General features: G+C 39.1%; 1 protein-coding gene and 1 pseudogene across 1 annotated transcript in view; both read left to right on the forward strand.

Annotated features, from left to right (window-relative positions):
• AOX4 (aldehyde oxidase 4) overlaps positions 1–21,966 on the forward strand; it is a 76,486-nt gene that overhangs the window by 27,886 nt on the left and 26,634 nt on the right. The window contains 13 exon segments of the mRNA NM_001318174.1: positions 217–310; positions 1,707–1,813; positions 4,442–4,551; positions 4,553–4,568; positions 4,570–4,605; positions 4,607–4,626; positions 5,710–5,872; positions 7,801–7,893; positions 8,490–8,659; positions 9,256–9,370; positions 9,929–10,051; positions 11,838–11,934; positions 18,105–18,229. Of these exon segments, the coding sequence (NP_001305103.1) occupies positions 217–310; positions 1,707–1,813; positions 4,442–4,551; positions 4,553–4,568; positions 4,570–4,605; positions 4,607–4,626; positions 5,710–5,872; positions 7,801–7,893; positions 8,490–8,659; positions 9,256–9,370; positions 9,929–10,051; positions 11,838–11,934; positions 18,105–18,229 (1,269 nt within the window).
• On the forward strand, positions 19,042–20,965 carry LOC114671390 (luc7-like protein 3; annotated as a pseudogene).

A 21,966-nucleotide genomic window follows, 5' to 3' on the forward strand; every position in this document is an offset into this window, starting at 1 on the left:
TTTCTCAAGCTGTCAGTTTGAATGGAGTCAGGAGTGGGAATCTTGCACAATATATTATCTATCTATTTAACTGCCCCCAAACTCTGCCAGCTCTTTCAATGACGCAAAAAAAAAGAGAGAGAATATAAAACTTACACAAGAACCCTGTATACATAATTCCGTATTTGTCTAATAACTAAGTATAGCTTTTAAAATGCCATCTTTTTTTTTATTTAGACTTTAGGAGGACATGTGGTGAGCCGGCCTAATTTTTCTGACCTAAACCCCATTTTAGCAGCAGGAAATGCTGCCATCAATCTGATATCTAAAGGTAAGAGACAAAGCTTTAAGCATTTTTTTTCTGTGCTCATCACTATCAGTTATATAGCTCCTGCTGTAAACCATTAATTAGGGACCCAAGTACTTCTAATTTAGATTCATAGGCTATGTTTACATTACCTCAAACCTAAGGGTGAAACTGTGACCAATTATCCTGCTCTCCGGCTGTTCTATGTGTAGACAATTTCTCTTAAATATTTGGCCACATTTCTGATCAATCTAAATTGCAGTATCAAAGCAGGTGAAGAAAAATTAATGAGAAGTATCTCTGTGGCTTTAAAGATTTATGCCATATTTTATTGCAGAGATTCATAAAGATGGCCATTTTTCCTATAGCACTTTTTGTTTTAAACAAAATCAAGTTTGTGGGGCATATTACTTATTCCTCCTCTCTTTATTCAAAGACGCCATGAGCTTTGTGGAAAGAAAATGATTTAAACTTAAAGAAATAAAAATAAATGCATATTATTCATAGGGCTATTAATGTAAGATATCTTCTTGATTAAAATTACATTTAAAAAGTATGGATCAAAAAACAGTATGGTAAGCTGTTTTAAATATATATATATACACACACACACATATATGTATATATATTCACACACACACACACACACAATCATGTATAAAAATTTTTTAGCCAAAAACAGACCACATACATGACGGTGGTTCCATAAGATTACATTAATAACACCATATTTTTGCAGTACTTTTTCTGTGTGTTTAGATATGTTTAAATACACAAATATTTACCATTATGTTGTGATTGCCTACAGTATTCACCACAGTAACATGCTGTGCAGGTTTGTAGCCTAGGAGCAATAGCTACACCCTGTAGCCTCGTTGTAGCTATTGCTACACAAACCTAGATGGTATGGTAGGCAGTACACTACACCATCTAAGTTTATGTAAATACATTCTATGATATTCACACAACATAATCACCTAACTACACCATTTCTCAGAATGTATCCCCATTAAATGTCTCATGACTATCGGGAATCCCATCTCTGCCACCAGTCCCACCTCTGGTACTTTGCAAAGGTCACTCAACCTCTCTGGAGCTCAGTGTTCTCATTTGTGAAATGTATACATTGTACTAGGTTGTTTCCAAATAGCTTTAAAGCTCTTCGAGGCCAAATTTTATGAGTAGCATATAATGGTCTATAAGAACCAGAAATGACTTTGCAGCTTATCTGACCAACCCTGCCACTCTGAAGCTGAGAACCCCAAAGTTTCCATGACTTGCCAAAGTCTAGCTGGAGCTAGAACCAGACATGGATCCCAGCCTGCACCCTCTTTCCACCACACATCACATCTGTCACTGGCAACATATCCTCCAATTTGATAAGCACATCCTAACCAAGGGTGATTTTCTCAAACAGAAGGACAACGGCAGATTCCTTTAAATGGTCCTTTCCTTGAGAGATCACCTGAGGCGGACTTGAAATCAGAAGAGATTGTGTCATCTGTTTATATTCCCTACTCCACTCAGGTGAGGGTTCCCTGACTCACTGCCCAGCCCGAAGGAAGCCCCGCTGACCTGTGCAATGAGCCTGCAGATAGGCTTCCAGGACAATGCTCTAGGGAGATTTTCTGGGCTGCCACACAGGGAGGGGCAAATTTCCAAATGACCATTTGATTTGCTTTCATATCAGGGCCACACTATGACTTTTATGGGCCCTAGGCACTTTTGCCTTTTTGAATCTCTTCCTCCATAAAAAATAAACTGTATGACTGTATAGCTATATCTATATATAAAAATGATTGTAACAATATAAATCCAAGCTGCATTCAGTGTCTTATATTCATTTTTTTTTTATTTTAAAAGATGTTTTAAATTTCTACTTTTACTTTAGATATAGGGGCTACAGGTGCGGGTTTGTTACATGAGTATGTTGCGAGAGGCTGAGGTTTGGGATACAGACTCCATCACCCAGGTAGTGAACATATTACCCAATTGGTAGTTTTTCAACTCATGCCCCCCTCCCTCCCTACCCCATCTAGTAGTCTGCAGTAAATTAAAAGTAAAACATTTCCCTGGGCCCCAAAAGTACCCTAGGCTCTATCTCACATGAAAGATTCTCCTTTTGCAAAGCCAGTCTACCTAAAGGGCACAGTGGCAGTGGTCCTATAAGATTATATTACCTAAAGGGCACACTGGCCTTACAAAAGGAGAACCTTTCATGTGACTTGAATTTTCGGTCTCAGGTAAATATGCATCTTACCCAAGATTAAGTAAATCCAGTCAACATCATCTACAGCAAGTTTCTGGCTGAAAGTTCATTATCATAAAATTACCTCCAAGTCAATCAACATTTATTAACCAAATAGTTTAAATAAAATTATTTACTTATTAACCACCTACCAATCTATATCCCAGGCACAGTGTGGTAAACCCAGAAGACACTAAGGGTTTATGACACAGAAGGGGTCCTGTCCTTGAAGATCGGTAAATCTTTTTTTTTTTTTTTTTTTAAACACCCTGCAGATAATACATAATTACACTTTATTTTTTTTATTATTTTTTTAAATTTATTTATTATTATTGTACTTTAAGTTGTAGGGTACATGTGCATAACGTGCAGGTTTGTTACATATGTATACTTGTGCCATGTTGGTGTGCTGCACCCATCAACTCATCATTTACATCAGGTATAACTCCCAATGCAATCCCTCCCCCCTCCCCCCTCCCCATGATAGGCCCCTGTGTGTGATGTTCCCCTTCCTGAGTCCAAGTGGAAGATCGGTAAATCTAACAGGAAGAGCTTGAAGTAGGAAATAACTAATACCCTCAGACAGGAAATGAGTGGACAGCAAGCCACTCAGAGTAGCTTGGTGAGGGGAAGAGCCTAAAGGGAGGAAAGGGGAGGAAGGGTGATGGGGGTGAAGCATAGAAGATGGTAGCCTTTGAATCAGTGGAGAGAAGGGAGGAGAGCCTGGGGGTTGGGGATGGCAGTTTGGGAGGCCAGGGAGTGGGGTATGGGGCTGGAGCAGCCCATGAGTGAGATTGAAAGGGAAGCTGGGCTCCATTACTAAACACATCCATTGCTCCATCAAGGAGTTTGTATGTGTTCTAACAGATGGCCGCCTCTGAAGGCTTTAAATGGAAGTGGTATTTTAAGAACATAAATGGAGTAGAAAGTTAAAGGATAAATCAGATCGGGGAGAGACTAAAGACTGAATGACCAACTAGGAGGCTGATGCAGCACTTCCAGCAATAAATTGGGAGATGGTGGTGAGGGCAGTGGCAGCAGGAATGGAGAGGAAAGTCTCCATACATCAGTAGAGCAGAGTAAATATGATCAGCATGTCTCAAACACTTCTCTGTCACCAGTGTTTTGTATGACAGAAATGTTTTATCCTTGACAAGGTCCATGGTGGTAGGATTTAATATCTCCCCCACGCCCGCCAAGATGCTGGCCACACAAAGAGGCTTTCCCACTTCATGGCTCCAATGTTCCACTCTAGTCATGAGATTCAACCAAGAAGGACAGGCTACTCCTAGAAAGAACTGGGGAGACCAGTAGTCCAGTGGTTTTCAAGCTTTTTCTTTCTTTTTTTTTTTTTTTAAACAATACAACTCTTTATTCTAATGAAATTTACATAGAACAGCAAACTAAAACAGATGAAACTGAAGCTGTGGTAGTTCTATTTAAGAGCCATCCTATCTGCCCATCTTCCCCTCATTCAACTCAGCAGCCCCTAAGGTACCACCTGATCTAACCCAGCCTTCTCATTTTAAAGAAAAGTAAGAGCCAGTTTTTTCCATCACTTGCCTGAGGCCACATGTGACCATTCAGAGTTGAAAGGCATAAAGCTTAGCCAGTAAGCATAGACTCGAGTCAGGCTGCTTAGCTTGGAACCCCAGTTCTGCCACTTGCTGTGTGACTTTGTGCAAGTTACTTCACATCTCAGTTTCCTCATCATAAATTGGAAATGAGCAGACTTGTTGTAAGGACTAAGTATTAATATATATGAGCCACATCGGACAGTACCCATATACGGCATATATGTCAACTATAGTCAGTCACAGTGCCTGGAGATCCACTCATCGAAAGTATTGCTGTATGGCAGACTGTGGAGTAAGCACTAAATGTTCTGAGTGTTTTCCTATCTCCAGTGGCACTTTGTGTTTGGACTCCGGATGGCCCAGCGTCAGCAGAACGCATTTGCCATTGTCAATGCTGGGATGAGCGTGAAGTTTGAAGACGGCACGAACACAATCAAGAAACTTCAAATGTTCTGTGGAAGCGTGGGCCCCACCACTGTCTCTGCAAGCCAAACCTGCAAGCAGCTCATTGGGAGGTATGTCATAGTACATCTGGGGCATGATACTCAGGCCTTTCTAGTTTAGATTATTTTTTTAATGAAATTAGCACTTGGAGAATTTTTTCTGATGATAAAAATACATACAATCATTTAGAAAATTTAAGCACTGAAGAAAAGTATAAAGTACAAGCCACCCAAAAGCCGCCCTTTTTAAGGTACAGTGATTCTTTTATTACAGGTTTCTGCAATGCGATTAATGCACAAATTACTTAGTTTGAGTAGATATTATCTTTAAATTTTCACTTTTAATTAGCCTGTATAGTAAGTCGCCAATACTGTGTCCTAAGACATCTGAAAATGTCCTTAAGCCACATTTGAAAAAGATGAAATGTTTAAAAGATTAAATGACCTCCTCCTGTCGCTCTCATTATCGCTAACATTTGAAAAGTAATTTTTAAAAATGTTTCCAACTAGTGCTTCTATAATACTTTCTATCCACTCATTGTTAGCAATTAGAACTTAATGTGAGTTTTTTCGCAGATACAAAAATAACTTCACTTCCAAAAAATTTATATAGAAACATTGATTTCTGAAATATTTTACTGCTATCTTCAATAATTTTTTATTTACCAAATATTTACCTAGTGTAGTGTGTATGCCAGGCTGGAGGATAGTTGCTGGAGATACAGCAGTGGACAAGATCAACAAAGTCCCAGATCTCAGGAAGCTTTGGCGTTAGTGCTTTTTTAACCCAGGTATTTAAGGTAAATCAACATTCCCAATCCTGGAAATGAAAAATAATAATATAGGAAGACTTGATGTAGAAAGTTTGGGAACCACTGCATCAGATACTGAAGAGAGCTAACAAACTCTCTTGAAGATATTTTGTCTAGACTTCAAAGGTGGATACAACTTGCTCTCCATCTTTCTTTGCATGTCAGTTTAGTGTCTGTCTTTGCCTACAAGAATGCTCAATTGCAGATTATTTTTAATAGTAAAGAAACTAACATTAAACTAAAATCCAGCAACAGGGAAATTGCAAGACAAATTATGGTACATCCAAATATGATATTCTCTCTTTGCCTTCTTCTATGAAACATTAACATTCTTTCCTTCTAGGCAATGGGATGACCAAATGCTGAGTGATGCCTGCCGATGGGTCCTGGATGAGATCTACATCCCACCAGCAGCTGAGGGTGGCATGGTGGAGTACAGGCGAACCCTCATCATCAGCCTCCTCTTCAAATTCTACCTGAAAGTGAGGCGAGGAATGAATCAAATGGTAAATGGCTTCTCTGGGTTTCAGGGTGCCTTGACATTCTTAGCACAGATCTGCACATGAAGGACTTCCCCGCCTGCCTTTGATAACACGTGGAGGCTTCCTGGGCTAGGGCCCTCAATGTGGTGCTCCCAGTCTCCAACGTCTCCTCCTGGGCCACTTTGCTCCTCTCCTTCCCTCTCCCTTCCTCACCCCTGGGCTGAGAAAGGGACAACTTTATTATACCATTTGCCTTATTTGTGTGACAAACACTAACATGCAAGATCAGATTGACCTACAGTGGTGAAAAGCCTTCAGTAAGTAAATCCATATCTTTTCCGTTTTTAAAGAACATGTTCTTGTTAAAATAATAAGTAAAATTAAAATAATGCTTTACTATTTAGAAAATATGAATAAGTTAAAAAAGAGGAGAAACTCTTTTATAATCCCATCACCCATAGATAAACACTATTACTATTTTGGTGTGCATGCTTCGAAACCCTTCATTATGGATGTATATGTACATGTGTATGTATCTGTATAACTGTGTAGTATAGCTTGCTTATTTCATTTAGCAATGTAATCATCTTTCAGTGACATTAATTATTTTTCAGTGGCATCATGACATAATGGTTGCATGGCATGTTTAGAGATAGATGCACCATTCATTATTTGATCCATTCCTTATTTTTGACATTTAGATTGTTTTTACTTTTCTGTTAACTATTTTTTTAGCCTAACCTAGTTTAAAATAACCCCCACAGTGTTTCTCCAAATATGATCCATGATCATGAGCGCCCCCTTGATGAGCCACGAAGTGATCCCAAAATGGCAGACAGATGACTACACCTATAACCCTTTTATGACTGAGAACTTTGCTCTCTTAGTTCAGCCAGTCCTTGTTATTATTTTATTAACCTTATTTATTATCAGTATTATTTTAGTATATTCTGTTATACATTGTATACTCTATTATGTGTTATATAACATATTCAATAGAAAAATATATAATCAGTATATAATTTTATACATATTCAATCTAAAAATATGTACGTATGTATTTAATAGATTATATCACATATAAAATCCATATTAATGGTATTAATAATTAACCATTATCATATATAATGCATAATAAATATAAAAGAAAAACATATTCAATTATCATATATTTAATAAATAAGCATATTTAAAAGGTTATCAAATATTATCTTACATATTACCTTCTATTTATTATATATTCTATCATTATAAAAGAATTCAAAATACGGAGAAGCAAAATTTTTTAAATGAACTGTAATCTAATAATCCTACCGTAACCACTATTAACATTTTGGAATACATACTTTTATATTTTTATTTTTTTTTACAAAACATGGGATTATACTGTACATAAATTTTTGTAACTTTTTTTATTTAACTATATTTCATGAATTTTTCAATGCCATTAAAGACATTTCTGCAAAGTTATTTTTTATAACTGCGGAATATTGTACTTGGATGTACCATCATTTCCCTATTATTGGATATTTGGCTTAATTCTAGTTTCCTTACTATCACAAATAATCTGCAATTGAACATCCTTGTAGATTAATCTTTCCCTACTCCCTCAATTGTTTATTTGAGATACATGCCCACAAGAGTGGCCCAGGTTTGGAAACACAGCCTCCATTTAGAAGTATCCATATTTCCATTCATTCAAAAAAAGACTTTGTCATGAAAGGAAATCTTTACTTCCTGGAAATAACATTTATTTTTCTGTGCACATAAATAGATGTAGTTATTATTCAAGCAACTGCTACTAGCTTACAGAACTTGAAGCTCAGAGCTTTCTCCCAGAAGAACTGGCATCTAAGATCTAAAAGAATAGATTGGATAACTTTATCTCCATGTGTTTTTCCAAGCTGTTCACTCAGATTGTAAAATTAACTGTGAAGTAATCTTCTGTTCAGGATCCCCAGAAGTTTCCCGACATTCCAGAAAAGTTCATGAGTGCTCTAGAAGACTTTCCCATAGAAACACCCCAAGGAATTCAGATGTTTCAGGTTGGTGGACAGAGTTTTTTGTTTTTTAATGTTTATGCATTCAGATGTATGCATTAGGCATACTTCTCCTTCTTTTCAATAACTGTATTTAAGATAACGTCTATTGAAGCCAGCTGATGTTACCTATTGCTATACACACACAATTTGCTTGGTTTAGCTTCTATGCTTTTACTCAAGGCTACACAAGAATTAGATTCTGAATCATTGTTCTCCACTATTTTCAGTTTAGTTACCTCCTTTGCTCGCCCAATACCTGTTCTTCCTTTAAAACCCAAGTCAACATTTACTGCCTCTAGAAAGCCTTCTCTGCCTTATTACAACCACCCTGAATCTAGGATGTCTTCTTTTTGGGGGTAAGAGGAGAATTGTAACAAGAATATAATCCCTTACCATAGTACTTAATACTTAATGGATATTTATTAACCTGAACTCATGGATATGGATACCCAATTGCCTATAATTTTTTGTTTTTTGGGGTTTTTTTTTGTTTTGTTTTTTGTTTTTCCCTAACACGTGAGTAAGCCAGATATATCAGACCTAATTTTCAGGGCATGAGAATTCCTCGTGGCAAAATAATTTACTTTATCCGTTAACAGTGTGTGGATCCCCACCAACCCCCACAAGATCCAGTTGGACACCCAGTCATGCACCAGTCGGCCATTAAACACACCACAGGGGAAGCTGTGTATATTGACGACATGCCCTGCATCGACCAAGAACTCTTCCTGGCTCCAATCACCAGCACCAGAGCTCATGCAAAGATCATGTAAGGAAGTAAAAGAGATTCTTAATGTTACTGAAACACATTCACAGTTTCACATTCAAATCAAGGGCTTATTAAATATTTAATTCAAATAAGAATATTAATTTCCAGCGTGGTGGCTCACACTTGTAATCCCAGGCCGGGGCAGGCAGATCGCTGGAGTTCAGTAGTTCGAGACCAGCATAGGCAACATAGCGAAACTCCATCTCTACAAAAAATTAGCCAGGCATGGTGGCATGCGCCTGTAGTCCCAACTACTGAGGAGGCTACCTGAGTCCAGGAGACCAAGGCTGCAGTGAGTTTTGATCACGTCACTGCACTCCAACCTGGGCAACAGAGTGAGACCCTGTCTCACAAAAAAAAGAAAGAATACACATTTATTTTTCTGGTTGAGAATCAGTCATTTTTTAAGCATAGTTATGTAAGAATCCAAGGATATGAAAGAGTTAGAACATCTGCTAAATACTGGCATTTTTCAACGTAGAATATTGCTCCACGATTTAGTTATGACGTCCATTATAGTTTCTCCCTGTGTTTGAGGAATCACTGGGAACTGGCTCCTGAAACTTTAATATCTACCTTCAAATTTTCTCTCCTAGATCAATTGATATTTCAGAAGCCCTGGCACTTCCAGGTGTTGTTGACGTGATAACAGCAGAGGATGTTCCAGGAGATAATAACTATCAAGGAGAGATTTTCTATGCACAGAATGAGGTGGGTGATTTATGTGTGGTTTATTATTCAAATACCTTGCTGGAGATGCCAAAATGATTATTGGTTATGACTATAGCCATCCATGGATCCATGTTCACATCACAAAGACTTGTTGGAAACCAATGACTCTGCCTCAGTAATTCTCAACTTCTCTCTTGAATTGTAGACCCTTTTGAGATTCTGATAAAAGCCAGAAGTCCTCAAAGAATACTTCTCAAAAGTCATGAAAGTCATAGAAGCAACACAGATCATAAGACATTGAAAGAACCAGCAGAATGTTAGGTTAATTGGATCACTGTGTATGCTGAGGGAATGGTGAGTAATGTGGCCAAGAACAACCAGAAGGGAGATCATTAAAGCCAGATAATTAGTTTCTACATTCAACTTTGGGCCCCCTAAGTCCTACTCAAACCACTGTTGTAAATTTATTCTCATAGGTAGAAAATAATCTTGCTTTTGGTCACAAAAACCCAATAGGTAAATGTAAGAATGTGGGAACAGTAATTCCTTTTTAATGAGTCTGTGTTTTCGCTAATTACAACATGTGGCTTTCTGCAGGTAATTTGCGTGGGTCAGATCGTCAGCACTGTGGCCGCTGATACCTATGCTCATGCAAGAGAGGCAGCCAAAAAAGTGAAGATCGCTTATGAAGACATAGAGCCAAGGATTATCACAATAGAGGTAGTCAGACCACTTTGTGTCTTCTAGAATGACTTCAGTGGTGGACTTGGGGCACAGTTCAACCCATGGAGTCATAAAATAGCATAAGTTGGGTTCCATCTATACTTTGTTCAGTGTTACCTGTAGTTTTAGAGTGAAGGCTCCCGCAATTTGCCCCTCAAGACAGAAACTGAGTCCTTTCCTGCTTAGACTCCTCCTTCCCACCACTGCTTCTACAGGGACCCGTGGAAATGAAGCATTCTGTGCCCACTTCTCCTGTGACCTCTTGCCAAGGCATGGGCTAAGAATGCAGATAAGCAACACCTGAGAAATGTCCTTATAATCTCATATACAAAAGCAGTCAGCCGGAAAATCTAGAGCACTGTGGAAATCAGAAAAAAATGTAACACTTACTTATGACAACTATTGGGTCCTCTGTCTCCCTGCCCACTTACTGCTCAAGCACAGACAGGCTCTGGAGACAGACTACTTTGATTCATCATCTGACTCTGCCACTAGCAGCCTCTTAATAGCAGCAAAAGCTTTAAACCCCTCATACCTCAGCTTTTCCTTCTGTAAAATGGTAATTCTAAAAGTACCTACACCAAAAGGTCATGGTAAGCTTAAATGAGAGAATCCCAGTAAAATCCTTAGCATAGCACCTGGGACAGGGAATGCATTCAATAAATGTTACCTATCATTTTTGTTTTAGTTGTCATGAATGAGGGCAAGGACATGTTGCGTGCTCTTGTACTTTATATCCCCAGTGCCTAGCAAAGCTCTAAACCCACAGTAGATGCTCAATAAACATGTTGGATGACGGAGGGATGGAGGGATGGAGGAATCGATGGATAGGTGGATGCATAAGCAATATGGACACCCTCCACCCCCCCACCCACAAAGTAGATTCAGTCTTGAGCATCCACTTCATTTCTCCCTTCTTCTTCCCAACAGCTGCCAAGTTCAAGTTTTTTCCAGTTATCTTTTAAACGTCCCTTAAGGCTGCCCCTTTCTTTTCATTCTCGCTTTCACTCCACCCTCCAGCCTAGTCCTCACTATCTTCTTTTCAGATTTACTACAAAAACCACTAAAAGAGGCTCTTTTCTTCCATTTCAGCCCATCTACCTAACATAGTAACTTTCCTAAGTCACTAAGGTCATTAGGTCACTTTTCCTATTTAACACTATGCCCTTAGATAAGGTCCAAACTCTTTAGTATCAAATCAAGGTCTTTAATAGTCCAGCCACATTCCACCTTTCAAACCCATCTTCCACTGTTTCTTGATAGAAAACCTGCACCCTGGCCATTCTGGCCTTTTGCTCTTTTTGGCCCCTCAGCTTGGTTTCAGCCTCAAACTATTGTTTTATGATGTGCCTTTGACTTCAAATGATTCAGGATCCAACTCAGGTCACCCATTCAAGGCCATTCCTGGGCCCCATCAGCCTCCTCCTTCTTGACCTCTCTTTACTATTGAGTAACCCTCTAGCCCCAGAGTCAGCACCTAACTGCCAAACTGACTCAGATCATCACTCAGCAATGGAGAGGTGGGAAGCGGGTTTATATACCCTTGTGTCCCCCTCAGCCCTTCCCCAGAGCACTGTACAAAAATGAGTCACCAATGCCTGTAATCCATTTGAGTCCGCCTTCTTCTGACTCTTCACACAGCCCTGGCTCTGATTTTCTCGGTGTAATGAAGACCTGATACAGTAGAAACATGGAAGCGTGGAATTTTCATGGGAAACAAATTGTTTACTAGAATGCAAAATTAAATCTTTTGCTGTTGTTTTGGTTTGTTTTTCCACTGCAGCAAGCCCTAAAGCACAATTCATTTCTTTTTGATGAGAAAAAAATCGAGCAAGGAAATGTAGAGCAAGCCTTTAAATATGTTGACCAAATCATTGAAGGTAAGTAATCTTAGCGAGAAAAGGGAAGCTTCTGAAGCTGAAGACTCTAATTTCAATCATCTGGACTGAAAACTACTGAAACTCTAAGGCAATATTTCCCATTCAAGTGTGATTTTTAAACAGTAATTTAAAGTGCAGAGGAAATTTACAGGTTGGTGAATTTTTGTGTATGTATAAACATGTGTAAATACTACCCACATCAAGACATAGAACGTGACTGGGCACAGTGTAATCCCAGCACTTTGGGAGGCCAAGGCAGGCAGATCACTTGAGTTCAGGAGTTCAAGACCAGCCTGGCCAACATGGTGAAACCTCATCTCTACTAAAAATACAAAAATTAGCCAGGGGTGGTGACATACACCTGTAGTCCCAGCTACTAGGGAGGCTGAGGCATGGGAATCGCTTGCACCTGGGAGGTGGAGGTTACAGCGAGCCAAGATTACACCACTGCACTCCAGCCTGGATGACAAAATGAGACTCTGTCTCAAAAAATAAAAATAAAAAATTTTAAAAAGACATAGAAAATTTCTGCACCCCCAGCATGCTTCCATGTGTCCTCTCTTAGTAACCCCTCAAGGTATTATTCTAATATTTATCACTGTAAATTAGCTTTACCTCATTTGCACTTTATATAAATGGAACCTTATAACCTCTGTTACGCCTTCTGCTTTTATTTAACATTATGTATGAACGATTCATTCATGTTGTTGCATAGATTCTTTTTTCTCATTGGTAGTATTCTGTTATGCAAATATTTCACAATTTATTTATTCATTCTACCATTCAGGACATTAGAGTTGTTTTTAATTTGGCGGCATTATGAATAAAATTTCTATAAACACTATTATGCTTATATTTTGGTGAACATAGCACTTGTTTCTAATGGAATGTACCCAGGAATGAAATTGCTGAATAATAGCTTTTTTTTTTTTTTTTTTGAGATGGAATCTGGCTCTGTTGCCCAGGCTGGAGTGCAGTGGTGTGATCTCAGCTCACTGCAAGTTCCGCCTCCCGGGTTCACACCATTCTCCTGGCTCAGCCTCCCGAGTAGCTGGACTACAGGTGCCCGCCACCACGCCTGGCTAATTTTTTGTATTATAATAAAGACAGGGTTTTGCTGTGTTAGCCAGGATGGTCTCGATCTCTTGACCTCATGATCTGCCCACCTTGGCCTCCCAAAGTGCTGGAATTACTGGTGTGAGCCACCACGCCTGGCCACAGTCCTCCCACCTCAGCCTCCTAAGTAGCTGGGACTACAGGCATGCACCACCATGCCCAGCTAATCTTCGTATTTTTTGTAGAGATGGGGTTTTGCCACGTTGCCTAGGCTGGTCTCAAACTCCTGGGCTCAAACAATCCCCCTTCTTTAGCCTCCCAAAGTGCTGGGATTACAGTGTGAGCCACCACACCCAGACAATTTCTTCCATTTATTTATTTATTTATTTTTGAGATGAAGTTTCGCTCTTGTTGCCCAGGTTGGAGTGCAATGGAGTGGTCTCGACTCACTACAACCTCCACTTCATGGGTTCAAACGATTCTTCTGCCTCAGCCTCCCTAGTAGCTGGGATTACGGGCTTACACCACCACACCCGGCTAATTTTTGTAATTTTAGTAAAGATGGAGTTTCACCATGTTGGCCAAGCTGGGCTCGAACTCCTGACCTCAGGTGATCTGCCCACCTCATCCTCCCAAAGTGCTGGGATTACAGGCTGAAGCCACCGCGCCGAGTCTAATTTCTTCATTTTAATGAATATCAATTTTTCAGTCTTTTATTTATAGCTAATGATTTTGTGCTCATTGAAGAAATTTTGCCTGTCCAACGGTCATGAAGATATTCTCTTATGTTTTCTCCTAGAAACTTGATTGTTTTAGCTTTTGCACTTAGGTCTATGATTCACCTCAAATTAAATTTTCTGTATGATGTGAGATATGAGTCAATATTCCATCTTTTTCATGTGGATATTCAATTGACCCAGCACCATTTATTGAAGACTATCCTTTCCCTTACTGAATTGCAGTGCAGCTTTTGTTGTTTTCCAGATGTCTACATATGTGTTGTTCTACTTCTGAGTTCTCTATCATATTCTATTTGTCTATTTACCTATCTTGCTAATACCAGTGTCTTACTTGCTGTAACTTTATAGTGAGTCTTAAAATCCGATAATTTAAGGTACTTTTGCTGCTGTTTCTTCAATACGACCTTAGCTATTATAGGTCCTTTGCATTTTCAGATAAATTTATCATTAATTCATAAATCCCGCCAAAAATAATTTGTTGGGATTTTGATTGGGATTGCATTGAAACAATATATCAAATTTGAGAGAATTGAAATCTTAACAATATTATGTCTTCTAATCCATAAGCATGGAACACTTTGCCTTTTATCTAGGTTTTCTTTAACTTTTCTCAGTAATTTTTAGTTTTCACTATAGAGATCTTGCAACTCCTTTTTAATATTTATTCCTAGTATTTTATGCTTTGTGATACTATGGTTATTTTTATTTAACTTTATTTAACTTGTTGTGTCTAGTATATAAGAACGCAGTTAATTTTTGTATATTGATCTTATATCTAGCAATTTTGCTTAATTCCTTTACTATTTTAATAGACTTAGAGATTCTCTTGAATTTTCTATGTACACAGTTGTATGACAGTTTTATTTATCTTTTCCAATCTTGACACTGTTATTTGTTAATTGATTTGTTTAGACTTAACGTTCTGGCTAAGATTTTTTTTTTTAAGTTCTAGGTTTGTGTGTGTGTGTGTGTGTGTGCATGTGTCTGTATTTTAATTTTATTTAAGTTCTGGGGTACACATACAGGATGTGCAGGTCTGTTATACAGGTAAACATGTTCCATGGTAGTTTGTTTCCCTATTAACCCATCACCTCAATATTAAGCCCAACATGCATTAACTATTTTTCCTGAAGCTCTCCCTCCCTCCACCCTCCAAGAGGCCCCAGTGTATGTTGGTCACCTCCCTGTGTCCATGTGTTCCCATTGTTCGGCTCCCATTTATGAGTGAGAACATGCGGTGTTTGGCTTTCTGTTCCTGCGTTAGTGTGCAGAGGATAATGGCTTCCAGCTCCATCCATGACCATGCAAAGAACATTCCTCATTAAAAAGTGGGCAAAGGACATAAACAGACACTTCTCAAAAGAAGACATTTATGCAGCCCACAACCAGAAGAAAAAAAGCTCAACATCACTGGTCATTAGAGAAATGCAAATCAAAACCACAGTGAGATACCATCTCATGCCAGCCAGAATGGCTTTTATTAAAAATTCAAAACAACAGATGGTGGCAAGGCTGCAGAGAAGTAGGAATGCTTTTACACTGTTGGTGGCAATGTAAATTAGTTCTACCATTGTAGGAGAGAGTGTGGCGATTCCTCAAAGATCTAAAACCAGAAATGCCATTTGACCCAGCAATCCCATTACTGGGTATATACCCAAAGGAATATAAATCATTATCATATAAAGATACATGCATATGCATGTTCATTGCAGCACTATTGACAATAGCAAAGGCATGGTATCAACCCAAATGCCCAGCAGTGATACACTGGATAAAGAAAATGTGGCACATATACACCATGGAATATTATACAGCCATAAAAAACGATTTTTTATATTTTAAAAAATAGAAGGCCAGGCGCAGTGGCTCAAGCCTGTAATCCCAGCACTTTGGGAGGCCAAGACGTGTGGATCACAAGGTCAGGAGGTCGAGACCATCCTGGCTAACACAGTGAAACCCCGTCTCTACTAAAAAATACAAAAAAAAACTAGCCAGGCGACGTGGCCGGCTCCTGTAGTCCCAGCTACTCGGGAGGCTGCGGCAGGAGAATGGCGTAAACCCGGGAGGCGGAGCTTGCAGTGAGCTGAGATCCGGCCACTGCACTCCAGCCTGGGTGACAGAGGGCGACTCCATCTCAAAAAAAAAAAAAAACAGCAATATTGACTGGCCATGGTGGCTCACACCTGTAATTCCAGCACTTTGGGAGGCCTAGGCAGATGAATCACCTGAGGTCAGGAGTTCGAGACCAGTCTGGTCAACATGGTGAAACTCAGTCCCTACTAAAAATACAAAAATTAGCCAGGCCTGCTGGCAATTGCCTGTCATCCCAGCTACTTGGGAGGCTGAGGCAGGAGAATCACTTGAACCCAGGAGGCAGAGGTTGCAATGAGCCAAGATCACACCACTGCACTCCTGCCTGGGCAGCAAGAGCAAAATCCCATCTCAAAACACACACACACACACACACACACACACACACACACACACACACAATACCTAGGTCCCACCTCATACCAGTCAAATTAGAATATTGGAATATGGGAAAAGGGCATTAATATTTTTTTAAAAGCTCCCCCAAGTGATGCTAATGTGTGGCCAGATAACCACGGCTGTCTTTACTAAGACAATCACTGCTGGTCTTTGGTAAGAATTCTAAAAGAATCTTCACAGGATCTATTACATTATTCTAAGTAACTAGAATGGCAAGTGGTGTAAGCTTTTATCTTTTATTAAAACCTGAGAGAGACCTTTAGGATGTATATTTCCTAACATCATCCTGTTTAAGTAGAAAATGTAGACTGCCTCCCAATTATAAAAACAATGCACTACCTTGTAAGAATAGTTGGACACAACCAGTAAACTCATGAGAGATGTTCAGATGTCTGAGAGTAACTACTACTTATACCAAACATTCATTACTCCACAGGATTTTATTTTTAAAATTAAATGAGGTTTTATAAAAACTATAAATTTGGGTCAAAGATTATTTAATAATAATAACATCAGCTAACACTTATCAAGTACTTACTGTGCCAGGTGCCATGTCTAAGCATTTTACATGTATTATATTATTTAATCCTAATAATCCTAAGAGATTAATATTATTATTAACCTTATTTTAAGCTACTATTTACTGCTTACTATTTAACATGCAAGCAGGACAACTCTGAGAAGGAACATATCAGTAGCTTCATTTCTCAAAATGAGGAAACTGAGGCTTATAAAAGTTAGATAATTGGCTGAGGTCTCATGTTCAGTTATCAGTAGAACCGGGACTGGCTGATCCCAAGGCCCTAGCTCTTAAGCACCATGCTATATTTTTTTTAATTATTATTCTCACCCAGAGGGCAGCAGATTGACAGAGTACCATTTGGAACCTTTGCCAATTGGGATTTCGGAAATTGTGAGAGTTCAGAATTTTGGCACAAGTAGGAAATTTGAAACGTGAAAGGAATTTTGGCAGGAATGACTAAGAGTCACACAGCATGTCAATATGGAGCAGTGTGGTGTCGTGGTTCACAGCATGAGTCAGTCAGGCTGCCTAGGTTTGAATCCCAGCTCCGCCACTTACTATCTGTGTCACCTTGGGCAGCTTACTTCACCTTTCCATGTCTCAGCTTCCCCACCTGGCAAGATAGGGGTAATGATACATGCCTCATCAGATTGATAGAAGGATTAAGTGAATTAATTGTCTATAAAGTGCTCAGCCTTAGAAAAATACCTAGTATATTGTCAACACCATCTGATTGTTAAGTAAATAAATTTGGGTTTAAAATATGCCACTTTCACATAAGGATTATTTTGAGCTAAAGGCAACTGAGAAGCAGCAGACACAGAAAAAAGTTATCTACCCGCCTCCTATTGACCTAAAAGTAGGGCATCAATGTCCCTTTATGAAGATGTTTCCTGACCCCTGTCTTGTACCAGGATGAGCAGAACAAGAGACAACTCCAGACTCTTATCAGCCCAGAGACGGCCCTGAAATAAATCTGCATAACAAACCTTACTAAAATAACCCTTATCCTCCATTAATTTCCCCTGTATATTTATCTCTCCACAATTTGCCACCCCCAGAAGCTCAAAACCCATTTCCTTTGTCTTCTCACTTCTCCACAAATGTATTGTCCTTTGTTAAAATAGTATATAAGCTTCTGGGTCTAACCACCTAATCACCTCATTGGGATTTTCCATTCATTTCCATGACACCCTCCCATATGCATATGAAAAAAAACTTTTTTCTGCTGTTAAAAAAAAAAAAAAAAAGTCCAGCTCTCCATAAGCTAAAGCAGTTCACTCTTCATAAGCAAAACACCACCAAGAACTCCCACGTTGGAACTTATGATTAAACATCGCCTTGTGTTTTGTGCTTTACAGGTGAAGTCCATGTGGAAGGACAGGAACATTTTTATATGGAAACATCGTCTATCCTGGCTCTCCCAAAAGAAGAAGATAAAGAAATGGTGTTACACCTTGGAACACAGTATCCAACCCGCGTGCAGGTAACTGGAGGAGATATAGGCTTCACCCCTAAGCAGTTGTGTGATCTCCTGGAAGTCACTGGGCATCTACATCCTTTTCTGTAAATTGCAAAAGGTGATAAAGATCACTCCTGAGGTCCCTTTTGGCGGGGGGTATGTGACTCTGGGTTCCAATGAACAACATGTATGTCCCAAAGTCACCATTGCCACTTATTACTAACATTTCCTGAGTCACAATCAGTCAGCTACACAACAGCAGACATTTCCTTGAGAGTTACTAGGGCACTAGGTACCCACAGCCTGCCGTAGCCCAGAAACTAAGGCAGTATCAAAAGCAGTCCCAGTAAAGGATTTGAGTAGACATTTCTCCAAAGAAGATATGTGAATGAACAATAAGCACATGAAAAAATGCTCAGCATCATTAGTCATTAGGGAAATGCAAATCAAAACCACAATGAAATACCATTTCCCACCCACTAGAATGTCTATAATCAAAAAGACAGACGATAACAAGTGTTGGCAAGGATGTAGAGAAACTGGAACCTTCATACATTGTTGATGGGTATGAAAAATGGCACAGCCACTTTGAAAAATAGTTTGGTGGTTTCTTAGGATGTTAAACATAGACTGAACATATAATTCAGCAATTCTGCAAGTAAATATCCACCCCAGATAAATGCAAAAACACTTATGAACAAATGTTCACAGCAGCATTACTCATAATAAACAAAAGTATAAACAACCCAGTGTCCAGCTGATGAATGGAGAAACAAAATGTGGTATATCCATGCAGTGGAATATTACTTAGCCATACAATGAATGGAGATTTTGTCTTGTTGGGTCCTATGTAAAGGAGGCTTTTCAACCTGAGAGCAGACTGAGGAGGTTGGTGATAGTGTCGCCAGCACTTTTGTCGCTGGGTGCCTGGGCTGGGAGAAACTGCCCAAAGGAAGCACTATGATTTTGGCCACACAATTGTTGGATGAGTTAATGGGCTGGGACCAAAACCTCACCCCGGACAAGAAGCGCAGCAACATGTGGTGGGACCACAGAACATTTATAAATATTATCTCTGTGGTTTTTGCTCTGCAGAATTGTTCACATATACACATTCTGATCTTGGTCCATGTGAAGAAATTCATACTGCAAAGCTACAAAAACAGTCTGAGAAGAGCTCTCATTTTATGAAAGTTGGCTATGAGAGAGGTGTTTTTTGTTTGTTTGTTTGTTTGTTTTGCCATACTTACAGAGCTTACTTGCAAAAGTAGAACGTAGAACCAGAAGGAGGCCATACTCATTTGGCATTGTCTCAAATCCAGCAGTCTTCTGGGGTGGCTGGCTCAACAGGCAAAAATGAAGAAAAAATTCAGGTTCTAACAGACAACATTGATGTACTTCTGCAGAAGACTGAAGAATTCGGGTCTGAAGGAAAAGTAGAAGCCCGGGGAGGATGAAATTAGTTGAACAATTAAAACAAGAGAGAGAATTGCCTAGATCCACAGCCTTGAAAATTGAAAGTTTTGCTGCACACACACACACACACACACACACATACAATGGAAGTTTGTGAAGTGTGTGTAGCCTTTTTGATAGTAGGAGATGACCAGTCCTGGGTAGATGACCGTTTGTTGGGAAAAAAACACATGGGACATGCCAAAATTAAAACTACTGTAGAAGAATCGAAAGAAAAGTTAAGAAAAAGGACTCAAGAATCTGATCATGATGAGCGTCTAAAAAAGGAGAACAAGAAAAGGAAGAGAAAAAGAACATGAGAGAGGAAGTGAAGGAGAAAGGAAAAGATGAAGGGACGAAGAAAGAGAAAAAGAAAGGGCTTATGACACAGAAAGAAGAAAGAGAAGGTGTTCATGAAATAGGCACTTGATATGGTTTGGCTGTGTCCCCACCCAAATCTCACATTGAATTGTAATAATCTCCACGTGTCAAGGGTGGGGCCAGGTGGAGATAATTGAATCATGGGGACAGTTTACCCATACTGTTCCCATAGTAGTGAATAAGTATCACAAGAGCTGATGGTTTTATAAATGGGAGTTCTCCTGTACAAACTCTCTTGCCTGCCGCCATGTAAGACATGACTTTGTTTTACCTTTGCCTTCTGCCATGATTGTGAGGCCTCCCTAGCCATGTAGAACTGTGAGTCAATTAAACCTTTTCCCTTTATAAATTACCCAGTCTCAGGTATGTCTTTATTAGCAATGTGAGGATAGACTAATACAGCACTCAAGCCAAACTTCAGACTGAAGATGCAGCAGGTCTTGGGACCACAAAAGATCATGAAGCAGAGAAAGAAGGTGAAGCAGAAGTAGAAATCAATGAAGAAGCAGAAGCCATGAGCAGTCAGAAAGAAAACATAGATTTTGAAGTTGGGATCAAAGAAAATCAAAAAGCCAGAATTGAAAGTCATATAAGCACAGGACAAAAGTTGGGACAGAGAACAAGATAGAAAATCCAAGGAGAAAGAGAGGATTTGATGATTAATAAAAAGTAGTGTGAAGTCTGGTAGTCAAGAAAAACAGAGTGAAGACACAAACATTGAATCAAAGTAAAGCGATACTAAGAATGAGGTCAATGGGACCAGTGAAGACACTAAATCTGAATGTGACACTCGGTTCAATTAAAACCAATCTGATAAGACCTTAGATCAGACAGAGTACTACTGTTCAAAGATTTTTGGAAGAATGCTGAAAATGGCATAAAATGAAGATTGACATTTAACAAATGAGGTGAAAGAAAACTATAGTAGCATAGAAAAAGTATAAAGCTCAGTCAGTTTTTAAAATTGTTATTATTAAAAATTAATTCAGGACTGATATAACCTACCAGTTTTCAGAACATATGTTAATAGTATATATGCCACTGAAAACTTAGGTCCTGTATCATATTTTTTTAAGACTTTTTAAGAAATTTTACTTAAACATGTGGCTTGCTTAGTGTTTAATTGCAAGTTTTTGTTCTTGGACTTTGAAAACAGGATTAAACGTTAGTACTTGTGTGAATCAGACTAAGTGGAATTTCATTTTTACAACTCTGCTATACTTAGCCTTTGGATTTAGACGCAAAAATAAAGTTTCCCTGACTTTCTGTTACAAAGTTGATTGTCTCTGTCATTGACAAGTTTTAGTATTATTCTCCTTCTAATAAAGTTATTGACTCTGAACTAAAAAAAAAAAAAAAAAAAGGAATGGAGTACTGACACATGCTACAACACGGATGAAACCTGAAAATATTATGCTAAGAGAAAGAAGTCAGTCATAAAAGACTACGTAGTGTATGATTCCACTGACATGAAATGTCCATAATGGGCAAATCTATATAGACAGAAAGTAGATTAATGGTTGCCCAGTGCTGGGGGTTTGGGGAAGATGAGGAGCAAGTGCTTAATGGATACAAAATTTCTTTGCAGATGCTGAAAATGTTCTAAAATTAGATTATGGTGATGATTACACAATTCTGTAAATATAAGTATTTGTTGAATTACTAGATTTCTTTTTTTTTTTTTTTTTTTTTTGAGACAGAGTCTCGCTCTGTCACCCAGGCTGGAGTGCAGTGGCCAGATCTCAGCTCACTGCAAGCTCCGCCTCCCGGGTTCACGCCATTCTCCTGCCTCAGCCTCCCGAGTAGCTGGGACTACAGGCGCCTGCCACCTCGCCCGGCTAAGTTTTTGTATTTTTAGTAGAGACGCGGTTTCACTGTGTTACCCAGGATGGTCTCGATCTCCTGACCTCGTGATCCGCCCATCT

Source organism: Macaca mulatta, chromosome 12 (assembly GCF_049350105.2).
Source record: "Macaca mulatta isolate MMU2019108-1 chromosome 12, T2T-MMU8v2.0, whole genome shotgun sequence".
Taxonomy (NCBI): Eukaryota; Metazoa; Chordata; class Mammalia; order Primates; family Cercopithecidae; genus Macaca; species Macaca mulatta.